The sequence below is a fragment of the Dufourea novaeangliae genome, unplaced genomic scaffold (genome assembly GCF_001272555.1).
Source record: "Dufourea novaeangliae isolate 0120121106 unplaced genomic scaffold, ASM127255v1 scaffold246, whole genome shotgun sequence".
NCBI classification, from domain to species: Eukaryota; Metazoa; Arthropoda; class Insecta; order Hymenoptera; family Halictidae; genus Dufourea; species Dufourea novaeangliae.
Genome location: NW_015374139.1, coordinates 1,246,523 through 1,270,256, shown reverse-complemented (window position 1 = coordinate 1,270,256; position 23,734 = coordinate 1,246,523). Strand labels below are relative to the sequence as shown.

Below are 23,734 nucleotides of genomic sequence, written 5' to 3'. Positions count from 1 at the left end.
CAGCTCGCTCCGAAATACATGTTTTGCAAAGATTGCCGGATTGTTTTTTTTCGATTAAGGATAGGTAAAGCGATAACTATTAACATACGTTTTGAGAATATTCTTTGTTTGTTGACTTAAAACAATCCTATCATGAGTTCTGATAGCGTCCGTCAAGACTTCTAATTTCTACAGTAGTACAATGAGTCCTATATATTTGATACAAAAATTGGTAATATTTAAACAATAACATTTTTTTTGTATTTTTCAAGTACGTAGTAATAAGGATCAAAACAGCTTTTTACCGTATGTTGTTCCATTGTTTTTTTGTAAATTCCTGAAGATCACGTACTTTTCGAACGTTTTGACCGGAGGGTACCCTTAAGACTATACCAGTTTAACTTTTAATGTAACTACAATGGAAAGGTACTTAAATTTTGTCCTGTTTCCTATGGTACTCTGCACAAGTAAAAATATGAAAAACTTAGCTAAAAGAGGTAACAATTTCTCTAACAAGATTTAATACGGGATTCGAGAATGTGCAACATGTTTTGAAGTAGCGGGCACGATGCAGTATCTAACGATTTGTTGCACGACAATTGGTCGTCCGCGAGCCAATCAAACTGTGGCAAAGCTGTTCGACTGCAGCATTCGAAGCACAATGGACTGAGGGGACAGGGGACAAATGTAATGGCAAGTAATGGCTGGCTCTGGCTCGTGTCGAATGTAAATATAATTCAGGCCAGTGCAGGCTACGTTTCCTAGCCATTCCTTGCAGTGTCAAACACCACCGCGTTAAAAAGGTAAATATTCTCGTTTGTACATTTCTTTGGACCCCATTACGTCGGATAAGGTACGTAAAAACATTCTACATAATACTCTTCCTGTTTCTCTCGACTGTTGTCTGTTTAGAGTTGCTGCAGATTTTTAATATACCGATAATGTCAACGAATTCTGAGTTGAGTATACGAGATGTTGGTTGTTGCTCGAGTATAATATTTTATAACCGTACGAATAAATCTAATCAATGTTTTTCCTGTTATTTAATGAAATACTCGTCAATAAATATCATTCCCATAATTTCGTACCCACTGTTTCGTGTTCTAAAATCCAATCGTATTTTATGCAGACTATACACTTATGTAGCTTTCTATTCATATCAAAGTGAAAGTACAATATTTTACAAAAAATCATTCAGTTATTTCCAGTTTTTAAGTATATATCCGTAATTTACCTACACGAGCAATGTATTTTTAAATCAATATACATATGTATGTATAATTAGGACACTACCGTATGGTATAATAGGTACGTTGCAACATTTCAAAAAAATAGGTAAAAATTAGGAATTCAAGTTAAACATCTTTGTCTGATGATTTGCATCAGTTAGAGACGATAAACGTCATTGGTAAGTAAAAATATGCAAAAAATATGTACGGTGATAAATTTCGAGAATAGTTGCTGATAAGTTAACGGAAAATTACACAACCGTAAACGCGAAATTTTAACTTCGTGCTCAAGTGCACCATTGCGATACAATTATTACTGCAGCAAGTGACGTTACATTTCGACTACCGCATTATCGCAACGATATAGATACCCGTATGAATACTTCCTTTCCTTTTTAAGTTAAATGTAGTTGTGATATAAATGTGACACAATTTGTTACTTTATGTTGACACACATTCACCCATCCTATTACAAAAAATTATAGAATACGTACAATTGTTCGAAAAGTATCGGGAATATACATTGTAAATAACGAAAGTATTCGAACGCTAAGTTTCTATATCGACATTGTTGGAATAAGTATTTTATGATTTGTGGACATATTTTTTTTTCTCAAATTTTTATATATTTCATGTATGTCTCTGCTAATACATGTATAATTTTCTTCAATCTAATGTAATTTTTAATTCACTATGTATGTGTATAGTGAATTTAATATCCTATCGTTCGGCTACTTCTGTTACGCACTGGATGTCGTTCGAATCATGGTACTTCTGAGCCTTTCGAGAATAGTCGTTACAACATACGCCCCAATTACGAGCATTTTCCATAATAGCATAGATTTGCTAGATCGTAATATAGAACGCGTACTTGATGTATTTATGAAACTTTTAGACTTCTCCCAGTGCAATGAAAAGACTATAAATCGTGCAATTTTATAACGTTCAAATATAACTTTGTATAAACATTTGTTGTCTGATAGTAACTAATATTTTTATTCTTCTGTGTGTTACTATGTGTGAGTAAATAACATTAATAAACAGGTTGCTTCCTTTTCAGTAACAGACCTATTGGTGGAAAATCTACAACGATGGCCGATGAAGGATTTAATCTGTACGAATGCATATGTAACCATGAGTTAGCTACGCAGCAACTGCTGTCCATTGTAAGTAGCAGTGACGACACATTTTTCCATAGAAAATTCACGTATAAATGTAATGCGTTGTTTACTTGAAACAATAATTAGTTTTCGATCACGAAATAATGAGGGCACCACCCTGTATACCGAAATTTTCTTGTACGTAGAATTATTAAGTTAGTGTCGCAAGTATCATGTTTACGAATGATTTAGGACGCGTCTGTTCAGAAACTGCAAGTTGTTTACATTGCACACAAGAGAAACAATACAACGATAGTCATCAAGTTTCTTTCAGTCTCACGTTATTTACCTTACTCAACGTTTTTTTGTATTTTTTTAATTGAATCATTCGAGTCTTTCGCAATTGTGTCGAAGCAATATTTAGTACTCTATATTATTCAAAGTCTGACCTTCAAATAACATTATTCAGAATAAACAAACGCTTATAATGTCTTTAAAGTTTGAAGAAAATAGCGGTAATTTTATACAAATTATCCAGCTTAATTGGCGGAATGATTTACTTACGATTGACTTTGTAGAAATTCTATGGTAGTAAGCACTTTGACGGGAGTTCATAAACTTTCTTATTACAGTTACGGCAGAATCAGAATTATTGCACGGATAACGAATGTTTTAACTTACCGCAACGTATGTATTATTTTTTGCAAGTAACTGGTCGATAGGTAGTCAATGTTTTATCGTCAACTTATTTTTCAGAACCTGGACCGCATAACGTGCCGTCGTCCACAAACTTTCTCATGACCTGTTTAATTATTGCCTTTATATTGATCATGTACGCTTTGAGACCAAACTCGCTTCGACAAGTGCAACAGGACAACGTTAAAGATCGAGATAACGAACGCGTAAGCGCATATTTACTTTGAATTTCACAAATTTTGCAAGAATACTGCTAATTTTATCGTGTATCAATTATTTTAGCACTCGGACGATGAGCCTCCTGCACCTCCACCGATGGCATAATAAAAACTGCAATAACATATTCTCGCGTGGTTTGAAATAGTAGAATCTCTTCAGCTTACAAACAATAGCAGAGACAGAGAGAGAGAGAGAGAGAGAGAGAGAGAGAGAGGGGGGGGGGATAATATTCACAATTTGTCCATTTTATACGATGTTCAGGTGTATTTAAATGTGCCTTTAAGGAATGCGATTCCTTTTGTACAGGTAAACGTATATATTTATACACGTTAAAGGGTACACGTTCTTTCTCTCTGTTTTTTTCTGAATCTGAATAATGTCTATCACATGCGAGGAGTATGTATAAATATCATTCTATAAAAGTATTTTCATTATATGTATATAACATAGAAGTAAAGATGAAATCGAATCTCTGATATTAGCGCTGCAAACGTGTTACAAGCGCAACATCACCGAGCGCATTCGCTTTGATAACGCACTGGACTGCGATAAGCAAAAATAATCCCTCCTATCATTTTATCGGAGGAATATAAATTAATATAATATGGTAAATGAAAGTTGTGTAAACCAAAGTAAAAGTTACGTATTGGTATCTATTTGTATGTTTTTTATTTGTACATCTGAAATGTTTTATACGTTGTTTGCGAATGATAACACGATAGGGTTAAAGAGCGTTTTCTTCTCTTAAGATCTTAGAATTACGTAGCACGATTAACATCTTTTAGACAGAGAATCATGGGAAAGGGACAGAAACGTATAAATATGACAGTATTACTGTTAATTTTTTCATCATCGGTAAAAGCAATTAAACGATTAGAAAAGATTCCTAGCAATTCTTAAAATTATTAATTTATACCTTTCTAAAAGTAGTAATATATTTTGTGCAACTGATTGTTGAAACTTTTTGCAGAAGAATTTTAACATGTAAATTTAAACATTAACGATATGTATTACCATACAGAAATAGATAAAGAAAATTGTTTACTGATTTTTTACGTAAAATACGAAATAATCTACTATTTATAAAATAAAATTATCTCTTCCAATATTATACATTCCTACATACATTGTACTTTTGACAACTAAATAAATATCATACGCATTGTACCTCAGATTTCTTTAATTTCCCTATACCTATTTGTGAAAATAGAATACACGAAAGTACGAATTCCTGGTTCACTTTTAATTTCTTAATTTTGTAATGTACAGCATCATTATTGTTTGGGTAAACATCAGTTTACATGTCCAATTGTTTTTCAGCTATTACGTTCTAATGATTCCTTAACCACCAAAAAAAAAAACAATATTTATAAACTTATATACATATAGTGACTGTTATTTACGTTTCGGAAAATAAATGTATATGTACCAAGAATCTGGAAATAATGATGGGAAATGAATATACTATTCCTAGGTAGTCTAATGGTGCATGAAACATTAAATGCTACAAACACCTTTTGTTTTAGTAAAACGTGGACGTCTGAAATTGCATTTTTTTGTTTATACTTTATAACTTTTTCAATATCTTCACAGTACATTCTACGCAACTGTACGCGAAACAGACGACTATTACCAATGGAATAACGAGAGCCACGTATACTTGAATTGTGTTGTTGAAGTGTTTCTATTGTATTATGAACTATTATTGTTTGAACATATATTTTCATTTTATTTACATATGTACATACAATATACTTTAGAATTGATAAACGTTTTGCTATTGATCTTCCTGTTGAAAACGAAAATAATACGTTTTTGTATAAAAATAGAAGAGCACGAGTAAGTTTGTCTTACAATTTACAGTATATTTAAAACATCTGTTCATGTATATACATAAAGGTGTAATAATAATAATTAAAAATGAATATATTGATGAAAATTTCGAATACACACACTGAAACTGTTGGCAATTTGAAAGTTCTTTATACTGATTTCATGGTAATAAAACTATTCACATTTGTAAATAAATGAAAATTAAACAGTATGAATTGAAAAAGAGGTACAGATTAAATGGATAATGTTCAGATTAACTAAATCAGAGAACAAAGTCTAGAAACTGTTGATTGAGTATTAGGTGGCTACATATTCACATACATACAAGAACATTACATAAATGAATCCGAATAATTACTAGAAAAATACTATATATTTGTACTTTTCAAAAGTGAGATGTCCTCAAATTTGGTTAACACATTAATTTTTTTTTCTAATTTTGTGACATAAGTAGGAAGACCAATTATAAGGACGATTGCATTTCATTATAAATTCCACCCCAGTTGCAGAATTATTTTCAAAAAGTAACCACATTATATTTTGTAAAATATTTCATTGGACTTAATTTAGTAATTATACTGATTTAAAAACCATTTAAAAGTTGACTTGACAGAAAAGAACATTTTTTAACTATGACTTCCTGGCCGTTACTTCACATGAGAAATGTATAATCAACAAAAACGTCTTGACGTTTGTTAATAAGGAAGTTGAATCTATATACAAATAATGATGAATAGATCAAAAGAAAATACTTCACTGAATCTTATTCTTTCTTCTTATAGTTCTATAAATAATTAGTATTATTGCTTATTCTGTATAAAAAAATGTATACTCATGAAATGTATGAACAACTTATGTCATTATTATGAATTCTAGCTAAACGTTTAAAGTCATTCTTACTGAAGTTTTGCCAATGTGTCTCTTACTTTCTGTAAAACCCCAGTCATCTGTTCGTACTTACCTGTCGAATCCGGGAGATTCTCGAAATTGATCACGTCGCAAATATTTTTGGAAAATTTCTCAGACGACGGCAACCTATTATACGGAGAAGTGCTTTGTAAAATGGGTGTACCTAGATCAATCGATTTTATGCTGCCTTGGCTCGAATTCATCGTATTTCTGCGGGTTCTATTCGATTCCGGTGTTACTTCGTTACTGGGCGGCGGCATCTTCTGTTTCGACATAGAATCAGCAGAGTTATTTTTCGACAAATCATCAGAATTTGACGGTGAATTCGATTCCTGAAGCTCCACGAGCAGCCTTTTCTTCATATTTTCTAAATCACACAGCGATGGCGAATTCGGCCGAGACAAAGGGGATGCGCTATTTTCCTGTAACATTTTGCACAACTAAGGTTTTTAATTCATGAACACTGTTCGTGTAAATTTGACAGAATAATTTCCTCATGAAATTGTTTTTCAATTCATACCGGTGATTGCAATTCTTGTGAAGGATAATCTGAATCTTCAGATGTTACTTGTGTTGGCGGCACTGATGGTTCTGGTGGCTTTACATTCGGTTCTTGAGGCAACGGAGGTACAAAAAGTCCGTTAACAGGCACATTTTCTACTAGACCCTCTATTTAAAAGAAAAATGTAGTTGGATGCATTTCAATGATACATGTTATTACTAGAGTCTGGTTGATTCACATAAATGGCAAATGCAGTATTATTGCTTATAAAACTGTTCTTGCTTAATCAATTGATGTTACAATGTTTGAAACAATTGAGTGGTGCTGTAAATAAACGGTAAAGCAGTACATATATAGTGTACCTTCCACATCTTCTATCTCCATTTTAACAGTTTCTAGAGTTGAATTATCTTTCAATCCATTGTCAGACATTTTAAGCTTCTTTCTTTTATATCCATCATCTGCCTTTTTTCCTTTCAGCATCTTCAACATTGTCTGCTTGCTATGAGCAACCTGCATTGGTGATACCCAATACTGTCCATTCTCCTATTATTTGTAATAAGTTTCCATCAAATGAGGTTTATGGAAATACAATATTTTCACTCATTAAATTGTTTTATCGGTAGATTGCTTACATCACGAGTACCAGGTGGAGGTGGTGTGTTAAAGCCAGGAAAATCATATATCTTTTTTATGTCATATTGATCTCTGTCTTCAGGTGCAATAACTTCTCCTGGTTCCGCATGAGGATCATCTTCTGCGACACCGTCGGAATTAAATAATGATATGCCAGAGTGTTGCAAGTGTGCCTCCTGTAACCATCCTGGAGGATACCCAAACAACCTCATTCTACAAAAAATATTACAACATGTACAAAGGATAAAGATTTCTTTGTCAGAAATCTTGTTATATACTAAGTGTATTACAACACTTGAGTTGTCAATGAAACTAAAGTGGGAATAACAATGAATATGAATGTCTGTAATTTTACAATAAAGAATAATTACTTATATATATGCCTGGGTAATTCATTGTCTTTGAGACCTAGTGCTTTACGTAAATTACTACTCAATTGGCCAGGGATCAAATGACCAAATTTCTGGTCACCTTCTAAGTGATATCTAAGACTTCTCATATTTCCTCCCTTCATATTGAAATTTTTTTTGTTTTTATTTATAGCACCATGATTTCGTGGTTTTGGACAATCACGTAAATTGTGATTGTCTAGACAATTGAAACACATCATTTTTGGTGGACATGTGTCCTTTGCCTCTGGTTTTAATTCTGTCTTAGTATTTTCAAACACATTTTCATATTTCTATAACAAGAAATATTATAATAATAGTACAAATTTCTTTGCTAGATACATAAATCTTAAATATTATTAATAAACAGACCTTCCCATACGTTGGAACATCAAAATCATCTTGAAGCTTTGGCTGTGTATCTACCGTAAACAATGAGTCACATATTATATCCTGACTGTCATCACTTTCTGTTGTAATTTCAACAGACTGACTAGTAGAATCTGTGTCATTGTCCCACAGTTCTAATGATAAACTATTGTCATTTTCTTGACACTTAATTGTGAAGGGAATTAGTTCCTCTATAAATTCTTTTATCCGTTTACTGTACTGTCTAAAATTTGAATGAAAAAATACACAAAAAATGTACGTTCACAATTTCAAAACTGGTTTACTCTATTAAAGATACTATTGGCTTTCAAACAAAATAGTGAGGCTCTTGTATACATGTACACAACGAAATGGTTTAAGAAGCCACAAGAATGTATTACAAGCAATAATAATGCCATACAGTACATAATTATTAAGTGAACATAAAATATGTTACACTTAAGAGTGAAAACAATTTCGTACCGTGAAATATTTTCGTCCCGAAACATAACCTTAATAAGTGGTTTCGACGTATCAATGCTGTTGCAAGTTTGCGATGTAGAAACATCTTTGTTGGTCTCCGCGTTCTCGATCGTAATATCTGTTTTGTTTGCAACATCGTTCGACAGCGAACTTTTGACAATAGAACATTTACTTTGGACCTTGTCAACATCATTGATGGTGTCTTGGCTAGAGTCCAAATCAATCACCTCTTCATCGGTGTCTCCGATAGTGATTGTAGAATTCATGGAAGTACTATCGATGCTATCACGATGACATAGATGAAACTGTTTTACCCAGCCTCTCGGTTCATTCACGTGAAACTTATCCTCTTTTAAGCGTTTACTTTTTAAAAAAAAAACAAGACGCTTTAGCCTTACCTATGTAGTTTCAGGAACGCAACGGCACTTTACTGTAGGGGCGCTTCAAACTCGCGCGTAATCGAGTATATTTAAAATTTCCTGAATTTGACTAAGAGAGTATAAAAAAAAGTGTGAAAACATGTACGGGACCCTAATACCTTTAACAGAAATTTATAGTCATGACCTTCAAAAATGTTCATTACACGGTATGTTCTAGTATTGATTTAAACGACAAATGACTTGCATAATCTTATACTTGATCGTGTACGTTTACATTGCTGTTACTAATTACGTCATTTAATAAGCTTAACCATTTGTATAAGTTAAAATATTTTTATGTACTATGCAGACTGTGCAACTCAATATAATTCTTTTACGTGAGTAGAAATATAAATATATAAATAAATGAGTTGTTTTTAATAGATGGCAGCACACATATCTCTACCACTCAAATTTGGACTGGCTGCTGAAGTTCGAGTTTCAAAGAGAGACTGTGTACCTACCATGTAGAAATTAAAATTGTAGGAAGTAATTCGTCTTACATACCACATTTACTTATCAGAAGGTAATATCAGTAACTGATATATTGATATCGTATGTACAACTTGATACTGATAAACAATTTGGAAATATGTGGGGTGTATAACTGGTTTGATATTAATGTAGCATGATGTAAAAATTTGTCGTCAAAAGTAAAAAATGCCAGAATTTATAAAGTCCCTCTTAAAGCCAATTGGAGCATCGTATATAAAGCGTAAAATAGAAATTTCTAAAAGGAATGGTTGGAGGCACGCCATTTTTAAATCCGAGACCAGGTTTTACAAACGACTTGTCACAGGATATTACAAAGGAGAATGGAAAAACGACAAGAAAGAGGGCAAGGGTAGTGAACTAAACAGGTATACAATAATTCCCGCAATTATCATCATTGCTATTCATATTGGTAAAATATAAAATTCCTTCTGTATCTAAAATTGTAAAATAGCGGTTACAATTCATTCAAAATGTCCATAGAAACGGATTTGTGTACGAAGGTGATTGGCTCGATGGTAAACGACATGGATATGGTGTCCTGAGTCAGATTCACGAGGATGGTACTATTTGTATGCGTTACATTGGCCAATGGATGAATGGAAAAAAGAATGGATTTGGGTATAGTTGGTACAAAAACGACAGCTATTATGAGGGCGAGTTTTATCAAAATAAACGAGAAGGTTATGGTCGTATTTGGTACTGTAATGGAGACCACTATGAAGGCAATTGGAAGAACGATCTTCCCGATGGCATAGGAATATTCGTTAAATGTACGAATCCAAATTGTTCTGAACTGAACATTACTAAATAAAATGTATTAAAAAAATTAGTTTATGCTTCACACATTTTTCAGTTAGCGGGAATAGATACGAGGGTGAATTCGTGGCGGGCAAAAAGGAAGGACGCGGCACCTTTTATCACATAGTTACTGGACAGAAACAATCTGGCATTTGGAGAAGTGATTCCTGTATAAGTAGCACTATGTCAGACATGTACTTGCGACAATCGGCTCCTATTCCAACGCCATATCCTATTCCGCGGGTATACACCATTATAATAACCCTTCTTCAATACACTGTTTGATTATCGTATAATTTTCAACAGAATAAATGGGCGAAGGACAGCGAAATCAAAGACGTGTATAAAATGGACAATGATAATACCAAAGAGGAAGAAGTACCGTTTCCTACATGTAAAAGACCATTAAAGCGCATATACCCAAACATCTGCGTGTCCGTAAACACATGTCCCTGTTTGGATTAAATTTCTTAAACAAGAACGTACTGGACCTTGCCTGTATAATTTATTTGGCAAAAGCGCCGCTAATATATATTTATGTATGAACGTAATATATAAACCGTCCGTTCGTATTCAATACAAATTATGTACCATTGAATTGCCGCTTCGCGTGAGATTTGTTTTTTTTTCTTTAACGACGGCAGTACGTTTACCAAGTACAAACGCAAGAGAGACGATGCGAACCATGTAACATAAATGACGTAACTGCGAGTTGCTTTACGTACCTCTGTACAAAGTGCTTGGAAAATCGTTCGAACATCAAGCTATTATTTGAGACAACGAAACTAAAGGAGTCGCGGAATACAAAACACCGCTGTACGGAACAGGCATGATCTCCAGCAGAGATAAGTACACGAACGCGACCTAGTCACGCATATTCGATAAACCATAACCTCTCATTCATGATTGTCAGTCTACGAGCTACATATAGAACATGCGCGATACATTTGTGGCACACCTACTGCTTATCGTGAACTGATACACTTAAGTCGCTACGCGAGAAAGGGAATGTGTTTCAGAGATTTTAACGAACATTGTCGCTCTCTCTCTCTCTCTCTCTCTCTCTCTCTCTCTCCTCTCTGATAACCTTGAACGGTCGGCAGTAGAGAAACAGTGAATGTAAATCTGACAACTGACAGAAGTTAAAAAAATTGGACTTGCAGGGTGCACTATGAAATAAGAAATTCTCGAGACAACGGCTCTCGATGTACACACTAAAAGTTCCTTTCCTTCCTAGCCCAATCCTTCTAGCTTCCGTTTATAACACTACCTTGATTTACGAATTTTCTATTTCTCTACGGTCAACTACACGGTTTCTTAAATCAAACGAAAGGAAAGAATAATAGGAATTATAACGCTCTCGAATGGAGCAGGTTGTCTCGGTTCTAAAGTTTCACGCACACGAGTCTTTTTTAAGTTGCAACGTGAAAGAGACCGTCTTTCCCGTTACATCAGAAACAGCTAATGATCCTATTCGTGCTCTCGTTTGTCCTTTCAGCTACTTCAATATGTACAAGTGGTATACAGTAGCAGCCGCGTTATCGGAGATTCATCAGCTCTACATATGGTTCCTCTACGGAAGGATATCACATTTAAAAAGTAACTCGGTCCGGTGATAAGACACATTTTTAGGGCCGTGTTCAGACCACATGCGTCACGCCTGTCTGCAACAGGTTCACCCCGTTCCTACCCTCGACGTCCGTCGATTCGATCTGTTCTTTAAGTAACTCCAGTTCCCTTATACCGGACACGGTTACCTCGTACTTGTGAGCTACCAGGCTACGGTAGAAGTGGATCGCGAACGCGAGGAATATTATCAACACTGGTATCAGCACTATGCAAGCGGACCAAGCGGCCACTTGAGAGAAGTCGTAGAACTTGACCCAGCAGAGTATGGCGATCTCCAGGAGGAACAGCAGCAGACCCAGTAGCGTGGAGAACGCCCACGCTACCTCGATGTACCAATGCAAACGTTCGTGGGGAGACTCGTGCACCAGGCTGATACTATGGAGATTGCATACGGCCTCTATGTTCGGTAGAATACACGTGGATATCATCAGGGCCAGCATGTGAACCGCCACCAGCAGCGTTGTACATACGGCGAACGCGATCAACATCTCCGATGGAACTTTCGTGTCGGAGTTCAATTGAACCTCAACCATGGCAACCTACGACAAAAAATTAAAAGAATTTTTTTCAACAAAATATTATCTAATCAGGCTACTGAGTTGAAATGTGTAATGAAATATATTCTCTACTTTTAAAACAAAATGCAGATCTGAAAGGGTTAAACGACAATATCTCAAAAATGAAAAACCGTGACATGCAGCGTGTTTATTCTTCCTTCGTATAATTTTCTCGGGCACGAAACAAAGAAAACGAGCGTGTAAATAAATATGCATACCATGGCGAAACCAGAAAGTAGAGCAGACGTTTTGCTCGACGCCTTGAGTTTCGCCCGGCTGAGCTGCAGTTTCCTCCAGGAGAGATAACCCGGGGTATGAAGGCCATCTCCCGACTGCGACATCTTCGACTGCCGGAACAAAAACAAGAGGGAAGATACAAATTATTCAGGGGGCAATCAGGAACCGATACACTAATTGACCGATCGTACACGGACGGCGCAACTTAATCCAAACAGTTGCACTCTCTTAAACACATAGCGGCGGCTAGGCTTCTCCAGCACACAGTAGCCAATTATACGATCCAATTTAAGCTCCACTGATTCAGAATATCAAGCGCGGTGCAATACGATAACACCTAGCTAATCCGCGAGTCCGAAGCAACAGGGCAATCTCCAAGATGCTTATTCAACTCTTTTCTCGTGACTCTGTAAAACTACCAAACGTGTGAAGTCGTAATTAGCGGGAAAAAAATACAAAAAAAAAGAAGAATTGCATTTGGATAATTGCATATCCGGCGACGATTATCAGACATTCCAATAGTTGTCACGCTAAAAATTCTGTGTACGTATACAAGCACGTAAAAAAGAATGTGACACGTACCGTGGAGTAGGACACATACACACGGGGACTGTCCACGGTGCCAAAAGGGGGCGAACAATCCGGCCAAACGTCCCCCCGTGCACTCACATACAAGCGTGCGACAAAAACTCAACAGGGATTACATGCGTAACTTAGAGTGGATTACGAGGTGACACGTTCCCAGTATGTACACCGCGACAAATCGACGTCTCTGCGAGAGATCTGGCGAGCAAGAAAAGAAAAAGAAACCGAAATGTCGGGATTATTCCATCGATTCGACCAACACATAAAACGTAACGTGTAAAAACATCGAACAACGCAAAACAAAAGCACATTTTCGGTGAACGAAATTTCTGCCTCTCTTGTCCACACCACCGCCACCAAGGGACACGTGTGGAAAAGGAAGAAGAGGCACGTCCGCTACGAAAAAAGTTACTGAACGTGAGTAGGAAGAGAACATATACATCGAAGATAAATACCTCTATCTTCAAAGGTCATCTCAATGTCATCTTGTCTTCGTTCGAACAGAAGTAGAGAAACAGACACGTTTACTTCCGGCACATTCGTGCTGATTACAAACTGAAAGCATATAGCTCTGTATTATTGAAAAAATATAGGACGACCTTAAGGTGACCTTGGTGAGATCAACAGAGACTATGTCCTACCGGCGTTTTTTTTTGTAACTTTTACCTTTCGGTGTTCGATATTATTAAAAACAGGAATATTCTGGGAATTAATGAACGAATTATTCTTCTTCGAACTGTGATCCTGAATAGTTTTTGTCTTCGGTGATATACACGATCCTTCGTGTTCCAACCTCCGGCTAACCTTAAGGCGCTAATGCTTCCTGCCGCTCTACGCGGTTTTATGTAAGTGAACTTCACGGACGGGAACCGAAGTTGTTAAAGCGAGGATAATTAACCGGCTCTCGCGATTCTAGGATAAACATTGTGTCGAGTCGTTAACGGAGGCGGTAGCGTGGATTAAGCAATCCTGATTGATTTTATCTATGGCTTCCAAGGATACATGCAGGTGAACGAGGTGTACCATTCAATCTGCGCGCCCGCCGAAGCGGGTAGCGAACACGAAAATCTTCCGTGGAACGTGCAATCGCAGCCACGTCGATCACTGAATCCCGATTAACCCCTTGGGTACATTTGACGACTGAGACTCGTCGTGCACTTGTTTTGCCTACGTGCAAGATGACGAGTCTAATTGGTCATTCGAGTTGAGACAATATTTAACGTGTACATTCTTGTTAATTTCAGAGTAGTTTGTACCAGTTGTAAAAAGAAATAAATTAAATTTCTTCCATATGCAAAATTTTTTTCAAATAAATCAGTACCCAAAGGGTTAAGGTCTATTTAATGTTTAAAGAGCGATGTCTGGGTTTATATTGACAGAGGTTTCCGAAAAGTCTTCATCTGAACCGTCACATTTCTGATAACTAACAGTTAAGCAGGCAGTTGTTTGTATTTGGGCCTGCTAAAAAGGCAGGTGTGTAGTATGTATCGTGTTCTCTACTATATTATGCTTATCAGTATAAGCTTCAATAGTTTGAACTTTTAATAGTTAGTGGTATTAACAATTAAAATCAGGTGTCATTGGTGAATACTTTTTTCTACCACTGTATATGTATAATCAACACGCACACGCACACGCGCGCACGCACGCACGCACGCACACACACATCTAGTATACGTCACCCCGTCGCCGACAGATTAAAATGTCTAATGAAGTTTAATGTGATTTTTATTTCATTTGGAGTCTGTGAACGCTTTTGCTCCTGATAGAATGAATAAATTTCAGTTCGATTTCAGTGTGTGTGCTCGTGAATAGGTCAATAAAAATATCAATACTTATGTAAACATCCGCAGACCAATAAGAAGAGATACAGAGGCTGAATGTGTAATATTTAGCGTTGTTGCGCGGCGATAAAGAGGAAACGAACTGCGAAACGATCAAAGGGACAAGGGGGAGGACTACCGACCTGACAGTCGTGAAATCGCTTGTGGAAGCAGTGGCCGTCAACGTTGCGCAGATGTGTTCGCGCCACGTGTACGTGGATCGGCAGCTGGGAGGAGGGGAGTACCGCTCCGCCTTCCGCGCCAAACACTGAATTGCGTCCAGTGCTTGTCGACCATATGGACATCAGGCTCGATTCGTGCGCGGTTCTGACCACCGCTGAAACAAAAGAAAACACCCATTTAGTCCTACCATTAACGGCCCACGTAGCTTCTTAAACAAGAAAGAAAGTAGAACAGGAAGAGAATAATCCAGTTTACTATTACTAATAAAGAAACATGACAGTTACCAAAAGGCCAGTGATCCTATTAATGTTTACAGTATTCACATTCTTTGGATCTTTAAGGCACCCCTCGCGCCAACGTTGAAAACACTACCGGTAAAGCATTCACTTTTTACGCGAAAACTGAAGAGTTGGCTGCCCTGTTCTTGGTCAAGGAGCGAGTTTTCATTTCTATGAAACTTTCATTTTTTCTGTTTGTCTTAAATCAAGATTTTTGCAAGAAATCGAAGAAAGTTAAAACTACGACAATCGTTCAAGAGGGTATTCAGGTAACAAACGTTTCATTTTGTTTCGAAAAAGGAGTATGAACGTCGTTGCTGTCACGTTTAGCGATCGGTGGCGCGTAACGAAACGTTGACAGTGTTCGAATAACCAGGGCGTTGCACGCACAACGTTCTATTCCAATTTACGCGCCATTACGTAAATGATACATTTCCCGCGATCTTTAACCGATTGTCGTTAGCGAGCACATCGGGACACGCGGAAATCGCATTCCACTGTAAATGTGCACGAATGCACAACAAACGACGATCAAAGTGATTCATTATATTTTCATTTCGATCATGGGTCAGTGTACACCAGGAAGTGCTTGCGGTCACATCGTTAAAAGTTAATCTGTATCTTGAACTGTGGAAACAGTCGAAAAGATAAATAACAAAAGTGAATTATTTTAGATTCTTTTTTGTAAATTATAACACACGGAAAAACCAATCGTACATGAAAGACACTATTGCACGCAAAATATTAAACCGTGATTCGTTTTCATGTGCTTTAGAGACTGGCATAAACCAGTTTTATTTCGCGCACCTGTTCTTTTCAATTTAACCTTGACAGCAGACTGTCATTAAAAACAAGATACCTTTGGGCAGAATAATATAAAATAAAAATGCAAAACCGAAAAAACGGATTCGCATCTATGTATAATGGAATTGCTTGTACGAAAGCGCTGTCTAGTTGGGCAGTGACAAATGACAGAAAACGAGTCAACTCGTCTTCGTTCGAATGAAATTTACTCTTTCATTTCTAAACTGGTATTAGATTCTATAATACCTCAAGGACATCCATAAATTGCATGTATGTGTATGCCGATAGTCGAGCTATAATAGAAAAGAAAAAATTGTTTTGGATACGGTGATACGTGCACGGGACTCAGGGACTGTATATCCACGTAGGTTTCTACTTTCAACGAAAGCGCAACGGATTGTCTACGCCACGACGGTCGTTGCAGTTAATATCGTTTAGAGATACGTGCCAATATCACTAAAAATACAGGGGCCACAGAATGCGCAGTGGTCCCCGTGGCGGCTTGCAGCACGAAATTAAATCGTGATTAAGGCAGTGGATGAACGTAGGAAAATAGTTACCGGTGACCAGAGAACGATTACGTTTGTCCGATATACTTGACGGACATGTCACGTCATTCTGGACAAGAATGATAAATTGCCCCGGGAACATGCTCGTGTCGGTCACCAATGCGGCGAGGATAAGAAAGATTTTCTCTCCAACAATGACCCGATACGAATGGCAGTGGGATACACTTACACGGTGTAAAGATAATCGAACGATGGCCTTTTTAAAATTATACGCTGTACCCCCTATCTTCACTTCCACTCATCGAGAAATGTTAAGAAACCAAGAAGTTAACCAGCGACTGCAATATGTATATTTTCTTTAATCGTTTGCATATGAAAATATTGAAATGAAATGCAAAGAACGTATACTGCTTAGTCTGCAAAAACATAAAGGAAATTGACATTCGGTATAACGTTCATGAAAAATGTTTTGTTTTTTTAACTGTTGTATCTGTTATTGTAACATTTAGAATGAAAAAAGTATATTAACCTGTTAACTGAGGCTATCATCGGCCAAAAACGCCCTCTGTACTCACAATTAGAAATCTGGACAGACGAATTAATTCGTCTTAACCGCGCTTCAAAGATATCCTTTTCAAACGACGAGTTAACTCGTCTTACCCAGTTAACAGGTCAAGGGAATCTGTTGTAGGTTTGAGACGAGTCACGTGTTCGGTAAAGAATAGAAACGTGTTCGGTAAAGAATAGAAACGTATTCTGAACCCGAAATTATATTTACCATTTTGAGGGCGCTCAGGGGAACGAACAGACGAACGCGCGAACTCATGACAGAAATTAAATGCTCTCCCCTTTCTCTCTACACTTTATGCATTCAAAGATATTACGAACTAGAAAGTAACACTTATCAAGGCACGTGAACTTGTGTTAACCGAACATCACACGTTGTCGAGAAATTGGTAATGTATCGAGAGATTAAAACGCGTGCAACCGCGCGTGCACCAAATGACACTGGCGGGAGACACTACAGTACTGAATAAGACGCCGCGATCCGCGATACAACGGCGACCAATAGTCGCGAGCATTGCCGAAGTAGTCCGAGGATCACCGAACGCCTTCGGCCATCTGTGGGTATGTTGGACCGACACACTGAATTCGCGATCAAATGACGTAAGTTTGGTCTCGTTCTTTCGTTTCCTTGTTTTTTTAAATATACACCACGTTCCTCGATAGGACATACAATGGACAGTGTCATAAAGATAAACGTATAAGTAGATTTCATATAAATCCTGTCGATTAATCTTATAAGGCAAGGGACTAAAGCAGACTAAACTTCCTAAGCTTGTATGGCGTTTTGAACTCTATTATTATATTGATATTTTGACGATTTATAAAGATTACATTTCTCTCGGCACGTACGCAAGGCCTATTCAATTACCGACTTCGTGACGGCCATCCTTTTTAGCATGCTACAGCGAAGTACACAATTAATTTTCATGCTCCAACAACATATTTCCTCAAGTGTTTCAGTGTGCGTCCCTTGTTTTATTAAGGACTATGCAGTGTCCGCGTTTACGCGTATTTAATCGTTACTTAACTTACAGAGGGAAGAATCAATTCAACGATTAAGGGGACACGCGTCTCTAGGTTGTTGACACGTGCATCTGTATGTGTATGTATAGCGGATTACTATTCTTGATCAGGCGAATAAATCGGCGTAACGGGAACAGGAGCTTCGTTAGTCACCAACGGGCATGCAGTGATACATTGCGTGGTCCCCTTTCGTCCTCTCTAATACACTGCATAAAATTTGTCATCAACCGATTCAAAGTTTTCAACGGGCCACAAATATTTAAGCGAATACAAATTTCTGTCTATCCATGTACCTACTTGAAAACAAAATAAAAATTATTTATTAAATTTTATCATACTCGCGACTACATTGAATTTCAGACAGTCACGTATGCTATCAAATGCATTAAATCCGCAATCTGATCGGAACATCGACCGTATTTTAAAATTTAATTCGTGACAATCAAGATAACCTGAACGGTGCAGATCGAACAGGCTGTTACAAGACCGACAACACGGTAACGGATTCCTGTTTACTGTTTTTTTTTCTTGCCAGTTCTGAGAATAAGGCGGCTATAAAAAACGATTGAAATTGATAGAGATCGATGGTTTTAGCTATATTTACATTTACCCGTAACAGGAATAGCTTGTCCCTGTTTTTCCTTGCTTTCCCCTGGAGCTCGAACCGATACAACCGGGCTCATGGCCTTTCTAATTTTCATCACTCGGGGGTTTCGTAGTTTTACGGTCAGACGAATTTTCGCCAGAGCTAGCCGGGGACGCAAAGTGGTCGGCTGGTAGGTAATTTTACTTAGGCTTTTTCTCGTGGCAAGCAGCCAGGACGCGGGCATTTCTATCGTGAACCGATGTGCACCGTCTACGTCTACGACCGCAGTCATGGTCAGGGCACCCCTAGCCTACTTGCCGATGGTACCCGTCTGATCTATTTAAAACCCCGATTCCTACGGTGAAAATTCACTTTTAAACGCCTAGTTTGCTTGTGTTTCTAAAAGACCACCCCTCGTCTCCGGTAATATCAGGCGCCCGATTGTAGAAGTATATAAATCATCGATAAATACATTCCAATTGTTTGTAACTGGCTGCTCTCGTATCTTTCAACGATCCCGCGGTGTTCCGTCAATAAACTACACAACTCGAAAATGCTTGTTTTTTCTTTTTTCTACCGTTAGCTTGGATCTCGGAGAATTTCAAGTGATTTTTACTGGTACGAGTCTGCGGTATCTCTGCTCGATTAATTTTAACTCGTATCTTTATTTGTTTTAATCAATGGAAAAAAACGGTATCCCCCTTCCCGTAACTCGTACGCAGGATTAACCATTTTACGGAACGAATCTGTGATGATACGTAATATTTTACGGTACGCCTTTCAGAGTAACCGTTAATTACTCGAGGAATTCACGGCGAAGGAGTGAGCGTGATGCGCGACGAGATAATCGTGATGTATCGCGAGACGTCGTTAAACTCATCATCGTCTGGGCAACCGATGTCCTAGAATCTTGGTAACGTTGTTCGTCTATAAGACGTTCTAATTGTCGAATTACAGTAATGCCTCTGACAAGCTAATATTTTTTTTTAATACAGCAGAACCATAGAGACCTATAACCAGCGCCGGATTAAGGAAGGGGCAAGGGGGTTGCAGCCCCGGGCCCCACTTTCCAGGGGGCCCCGATTCAAAACCTTCCATTTATGTAAAAAATAATTGAATGAAAGCTTGAATTAATACCGTGAAAATATAACAAAGCATTGCTCGTTATGATTGTATGTTATTTAATTGTATTTAGAATAAATTTCAATTTATTAAGATTTATTTATTTTATTGTAAGTTTTATTACCAAAATTTTGTTGACTTTTCAACCAAGGGGGCCCTCGAAGGTTTGATAATAATCTTAACCGGTCCTGCCTATAGGATTATGAAGTAAAACATCGTTATTTTACTAGGTTCTTATTCCATTACCTCAACATTTTTTTATCAATGCAACAATTTCAGATCGATTTTTATTTCTTGTTTCGGATAATCTGAAACCATGTTCCCTGCGTTATACAAATGCGATTGTTCGAATAATGAACAGCGTTACAATTGTGAAAAGTGTTCAGCTAACCGAGCCATTACTGTATTCACATCATCCAGTTCAAAAAGATTCCACGATATCGCAAGTCCTTATTATCGGAATCTGTCTGTATGCAACCAGGCTATTCGCAGTATGAATATATCCTGTTATTACCAGAGACCCAACGGCAATTGCGCACTATTATGTGTTTCGCCGTTGATAAAAAAAAACACGTCGTAAGGTAAGTTACAAACACGGTATCAGATTTATTGCCTGTTCCAAAATGAATTAAAAAACAAAGAACAAATAAAACTAGAAAACAGGTTTGACAGCCCTTAACAACTGGGAGAAATTATCGAGAAACAACACGAGCATTTAAAAAAAACAAGGTTAAGATCTTGGGACAACATCAAGATAAGACAGCAGGAAAGACTTTCGTTGCTCAAATAACTTTGCATAAGTACACCGCGCCACCGGTAGAGAGGTAGAGACACACGTCTTTAGACCGGCAACGAGAGTATTTTCGTTCGCAACTTCTGTACCCGTATGATATTAAATCTCCACCGAGCGGCAATAGTATACCCGGTAAACTACTCGGAATACATCACGCCGCCGGATATTCTTTTTTCAGAACCAGTTTACTGCAGATTCACCGGAACAACTCGAGCGTACATTCACGTGCCACAAGAAGACTACATATTACGATCAATGAAGTTTTTCACTTACAGGAACCATTTTCAGTTCGGCGTCGTGACTCCAGGTTCATGATTACGGGCGCATTAATAAACAACCATGTGTTTTACGAAGGTAATTGACCGTATTCCAACGAAAAGAATTAGATCAACAGAACAGGTAATCGTATCTTCGAAACACAGCCCCGAAATTGTATCCACTATAACTGCACTTTTTTGGTTAATACACGAATGATCGTACGGTGGTGTACACTCGCGCACACGGGTATTAGGGTGCGTTTACATCACTGACTTTTTCCATTCCGCGATTCGAATCGTTTCGTGAACCTCGAAAACTGACGCATTTGGGTTTCCTCGATTCTTGGCGGACAACGACCACGGCGGGAAGTCTCGACTCTCGCGCATGCGGCGTACAGGAACACTTGCTACAATAAATGATATTTATTTATTGTCTTCGATTAGGCGGTTCTCCCGTTCCACCGACCCTACATTCTGGTTATTCGAGAGACGCGCCCGGAGAATGGTCACTAAAATCGCGGGGCGACGAATACGCGTGATACGCATCGGTTCCGGCCTCCTGTTACGGTTTGTTGTATTTATCTGGCCACAGCGCGGCGCGGAGTGTCCTGCTCTCGAGCAAGGCCGAGAGAAAGGTGCCTTTAGGGATCGGACTTTCCTGCACGTTTTCTATCGGTCAGTGTTTCCCAACCGTTGTGTTTTCCCCTGGAAATCCCTCTGCCCCGAATGGAAATTTTTGGGACGCTTGTGCATTGCACTCACGTACCGCATCGGATTCAGGGGATGTCCAGAAGCTTCATTCTACAGAGAATTGTATTGGTACTACGATTCGTTATACCGCGAAGCAATATTCGTGTGTCTGCATCCTGCGATAGAACCACTGCTTCGGGTCGTTGCCTTTAAGGTATAAACACGACGGGTGTGGGTTCCGTTTCCGTGTGGAACCTTGACTCAACTTGTGTAATGTAACAAGTTCCTTACATAATTAGCAAGTATGGCTTCTACTAACCGATTTCACGGTCGAGGAATTTCAAAATAAAAATAGTTTCACGATGAATTACTCGTATACGTACGTCCGTAATTTGTGTGTGATGACGTTACATTCAAATGCTTCGAGAGATAAATGGATGCGTGGCAATACAGTGTTTACAGGAAATATCCCTAGGTACACTACGAAGATTACTTTTACTTCGAATGTTAAATTTTAAACGATATCACGTGGGTATGAGAATATAAATTTGACAAGTTACGACGGAGATATTTACATATTGATGAATAAATATGAGTCAACGTGACCGACGTGGATAACGCGAATAAATAGAACCCACGAAACAAACGGTACGAGGCTGATGTGGGAATGATTTACTAAATCGTAAACCTATATAACCTATATGCTTCAGAATTGATCGAACGTCAGTTTTTTTTTTAAATTTCATATACTATTGCCTTTTTGAAGTTTACACGTTCACCATGTTACGAGAAAGTATCACGAAGTTAATTGTAAACGTTACTACAAAGTGCAAAGTATATTGAATGAAGGACATGTAAAGGTCTTCTATCCCTGGTGGACACGAAAAGTGTGATCGTTAAGTCGATTGCCAATTGAAATACTCACGTTTTGGGTGCCGGAACTAACGGATTGACAGAAATATGTCCCGAAACGAAACTACGTGTGTCGCTTAGGTTAGTAAAATTCTTTAAATTCTGTTTGTGATTAATCTGTTTTTTTTTTAAGCTTTAATTCAACGTCAATAGGTATTTACACGCAGAAAGAAACTTCAAAGTTTCAGATGGTTATCAGTATTATCTTTTCAAAGTATCAATGGAATCCAGTTGAAAAAAGGTTGCTATACGATGTCACTGCAATCCTTTCCACCAACTGTACATGTCTATTACACGTTTCCTTCAATATGATAGCAATTGACACGATGACACACAATCAAAACGCAATCAACTTCTATGAATCTTGTGTCACGTAATTGACGAATAACCTTAAAAAAAAGTACACTTACTCGAGACGTCTTGTATAACCGCCGAATTCGTCCCGGTTCGTTATCGGTGAATGCGTTCCGTTACACGGTGTACTTCCTTCCGCAAATTTATGCCGGTACAGGACGCCGATAACGTGTCGTTCGCAATAAATCTGCATTCTATGATGCAGCAGGCAACCGATGGTCACGGTCGCATTGGCTAATTCTCGTTCCCCTGTGTCGAACACTGATTGCCGAAAATAACGTTCTCGTTAATTAACGGTTTTCGATTTCGGCCAGACAAGAGAACGTACGCCACTTTTCGTCTTACGCCATGACTAGGCTGGATTAGGCGCGCGCACGGTATCTCGAGCGGGAGATCGATCGAGGTGGAATCGGTGGAATCAGGCACAAACGACCGCAGAATAGTTGGCGCCGAATGTTAACGTATCTTAACGATTTGTATCTCAAAAAATGGCTCCCAATTTTCTCCTTTCGAATCTGAAATTGCTCCCACAACACCGTTTATATTTAATGAGATATGGCAATATTCCTGGAATTCTGGTCCTCTGTAACCTCAAAGGCTACAATAAACGAGCGCCTACCATATGACGTAATACCTAACCTCTATGCAATAACAATATTTCGTTTGCTCCTCGTTAACAAGTTGTTATTGAGATATCTGACTATTGATTATTATAAAACAAATCAGGAGCAATTTTTTGGTGCCATAATATTTGTGTAAAAAGGCCATT

The 23,734-nt window shown here is 37.9% G+C and overlaps 4 protein-coding genes across 9 annotated transcripts; 2 read left to right on the top strand and 2 right to left on the bottom strand.

The window, feature by feature from the left end:
* The first annotated feature begins 585 nt into the window (after positions 1-585).
* LOC107191372 (small integral membrane protein 14) lies at positions 586-3,439 on the top strand. Of its 3 annotated transcripts, none has more exons than XM_015580400.1 (5): positions 586-782; positions 2,269-2,374; positions 2,941-2,995; positions 3,065-3,210; positions 3,287-3,439. In XM_015580400.1, exons 2-5 carry the CDS (start codon positions 2,300-2,302, stop codon positions 3,326-3,328), a joined length of 318 nt encoding a protein of 105 aa, XP_015435886.1. In that variant the 5' UTR covers positions 586-782; positions 2,269-2,299; the 3' UTR covers positions 3,329-3,439. The 3 variants fall into 3 exon arrangements, with proteins under 3 accessions (XP_015435886.1, XP_015435887.1, XP_015435885.1); XM_015580401.1 differs by lacking the exon at positions 586-782 and adding an exon at positions 783-832; XM_015580399.1 differs by lacking the exon at positions 586-782 and adding an exon at positions 1,842-1,976.
* A 2,513-nt stretch (positions 3,440-5,952) lies between these two features.
* LOC107191355 (zinc finger CCHC domain-containing protein 8 homolog) lies at positions 5,953-8,748 on the bottom strand. 2 transcript variants are annotated; one of them, XM_015580380.1, is made up of 8 exons: positions 8,743-8,748; positions 8,345-8,626; positions 7,865-8,105; positions 7,475-7,785; positions 7,103-7,316; positions 6,830-7,013; positions 6,486-6,634; positions 5,953-6,405 (listed from the first exon to the last, which is right to left on the bottom strand). In XM_015580380.1, exons 2-8 carry the CDS (start codon positions 8,608-8,610, stop codon positions 5,953-5,955), a joined length of 1,818 nt encoding a protein of 605 aa, XP_015435866.1. In that variant the 5' UTR covers positions 8,611-8,626; positions 8,743-8,748. The 2 variants fall into 2 exon arrangements, with proteins under 2 accessions (XP_015435866.1, XP_015435867.1); XM_015580381.1 differs by lacking the exon at positions 8,743-8,748 and having other exon boundaries at positions 5,953-6,387; positions 8,345-8,674.
* Positions 8,749-9,365: 617 nt separating this feature from the next.
* LOC107191326 (MORN repeat-containing protein 3-like) lies at positions 9,366-10,521 on the top strand. The gene is made up of 4 exons (XM_015580335.1): positions 9,366-9,623; positions 9,739-10,028; positions 10,112-10,311; positions 10,381-10,521. Exons 1-4 carry the CDS (start codon positions 9,424-9,426, stop codon positions 10,519-10,521), a joined length of 831 nt encoding a protein of 276 aa, XP_015435821.1. The 5' UTR covers positions 9,366-9,423.
* Positions 10,522-11,682: 1,161 nt separating this feature from the next.
* On the bottom strand, positions 11,683-23,336 carry LOC107191325 (calcium release-activated calcium channel protein 1). Of its 3 annotated transcripts, none has more exons than XM_015580332.1 (4): positions 23,022-23,336; positions 15,031-15,224; positions 12,461-12,589; positions 11,683-12,224 (listed from the first exon to the last, which is right to left on the bottom strand). In XM_015580332.1, the coding sequence occupies exons 2-4, from the start codon at positions 15,190-15,192 to the stop codon at positions 11,697-11,699; spliced, it is 819 nt and encodes a 272-aa protein (XP_015435818.1). In that variant the 5' UTR covers positions 15,193-15,224; positions 23,022-23,336; the 3' UTR covers positions 11,683-11,696. The 3 variants fall into 3 exon arrangements, with proteins under 3 accessions (XP_015435818.1, XP_015435819.1, XP_015435820.1); XM_015580333.1 differs by lacking the exon at positions 23,022-23,336 and adding an exon at positions 17,440-17,671; XM_015580334.1 differs by lacking the exons at positions 15,031-15,224; positions 23,022-23,336 and adding an exon at positions 13,520-13,570.
* Positions 23,337-23,734: the final 398 nt, after the last annotated feature.

Coding starts and splice junctions, on each gene's coding strand:
- LOC107191325 (XM_015580332.1), bottom strand. CDS start 15,192: ATGTCCATATGGTCGACAAGCACTGGACGCAATTCAGTGTTTGGCGCG. Junction 12,590..15,030: donor AGCGATTTCACGACTGTCAG/GTCGGTAGTCCT, acceptor TTGTTCCGGCAG/TCGAAGATGTCGCAGTCGGG. Junction 12,225..12,460: donor TACTTTCTGGTTTCGCCATG/GTATGCATATTT, acceptor TTTTTGTCGTAG/GTTGCCATGGTTGAGGTTCA.
- LOC107191355 (XM_015580380.1), bottom strand. CDS start 8,610: ATGAATTCTACAATCACTATCGGAGACACCGATGAAGAGGTGATTGAT. Junction 6,635..6,829: donor GGAGATAGAAGATGTGGAAG/GTACACTATATA, acceptor TCTTTTAAATAG/AGGGTCTAGTAGAAAATGTG. Junction 6,406..6,485: donor CACAAGAATTGCAATCACCG/GTATGAATTGAA, acceptor TAAAAACCTTAG/TTGTGCAAAATGTTACAGGA.
- LOC107191372 (XM_015580399.1), top strand. CDS start 1,861: ATGTATAATTTTCTTCAATCTAATGTAATTTTTAATTCACTATGTATG. Junction 2,375..2,940: donor CGCAGCAACTGCTGTCCATT/GTAAGTAGCAGT, acceptor TTCTTATTACAG/TTACGGCAGAATCAGAATTA. Junction 3,211..3,286: donor AAGATCGAGATAACGAACGC/GTAAGCGCATAT, acceptor CAATTATTTTAG/CACTCGGACGATGAGCCTCC.
- LOC107191326 (XM_015580335.1), top strand. CDS start 9,424: ATGCCAGAATTTATAAAGTCCCTCTTAAAGCCAATTGGAGCATCGTAT. Junction 9,624..9,738: donor AAGGGTAGTGAACTAAACAG/GTATACAATAAT, acceptor AAATGTCCATAG/AAACGGATTTGTGTACGAAG. Junction 10,029..10,111: donor CATAGGAATATTCGTTAAAT/GTACGAATCCAA, acceptor CACATTTTTCAG/TTAGCGGGAATAGATACGAG.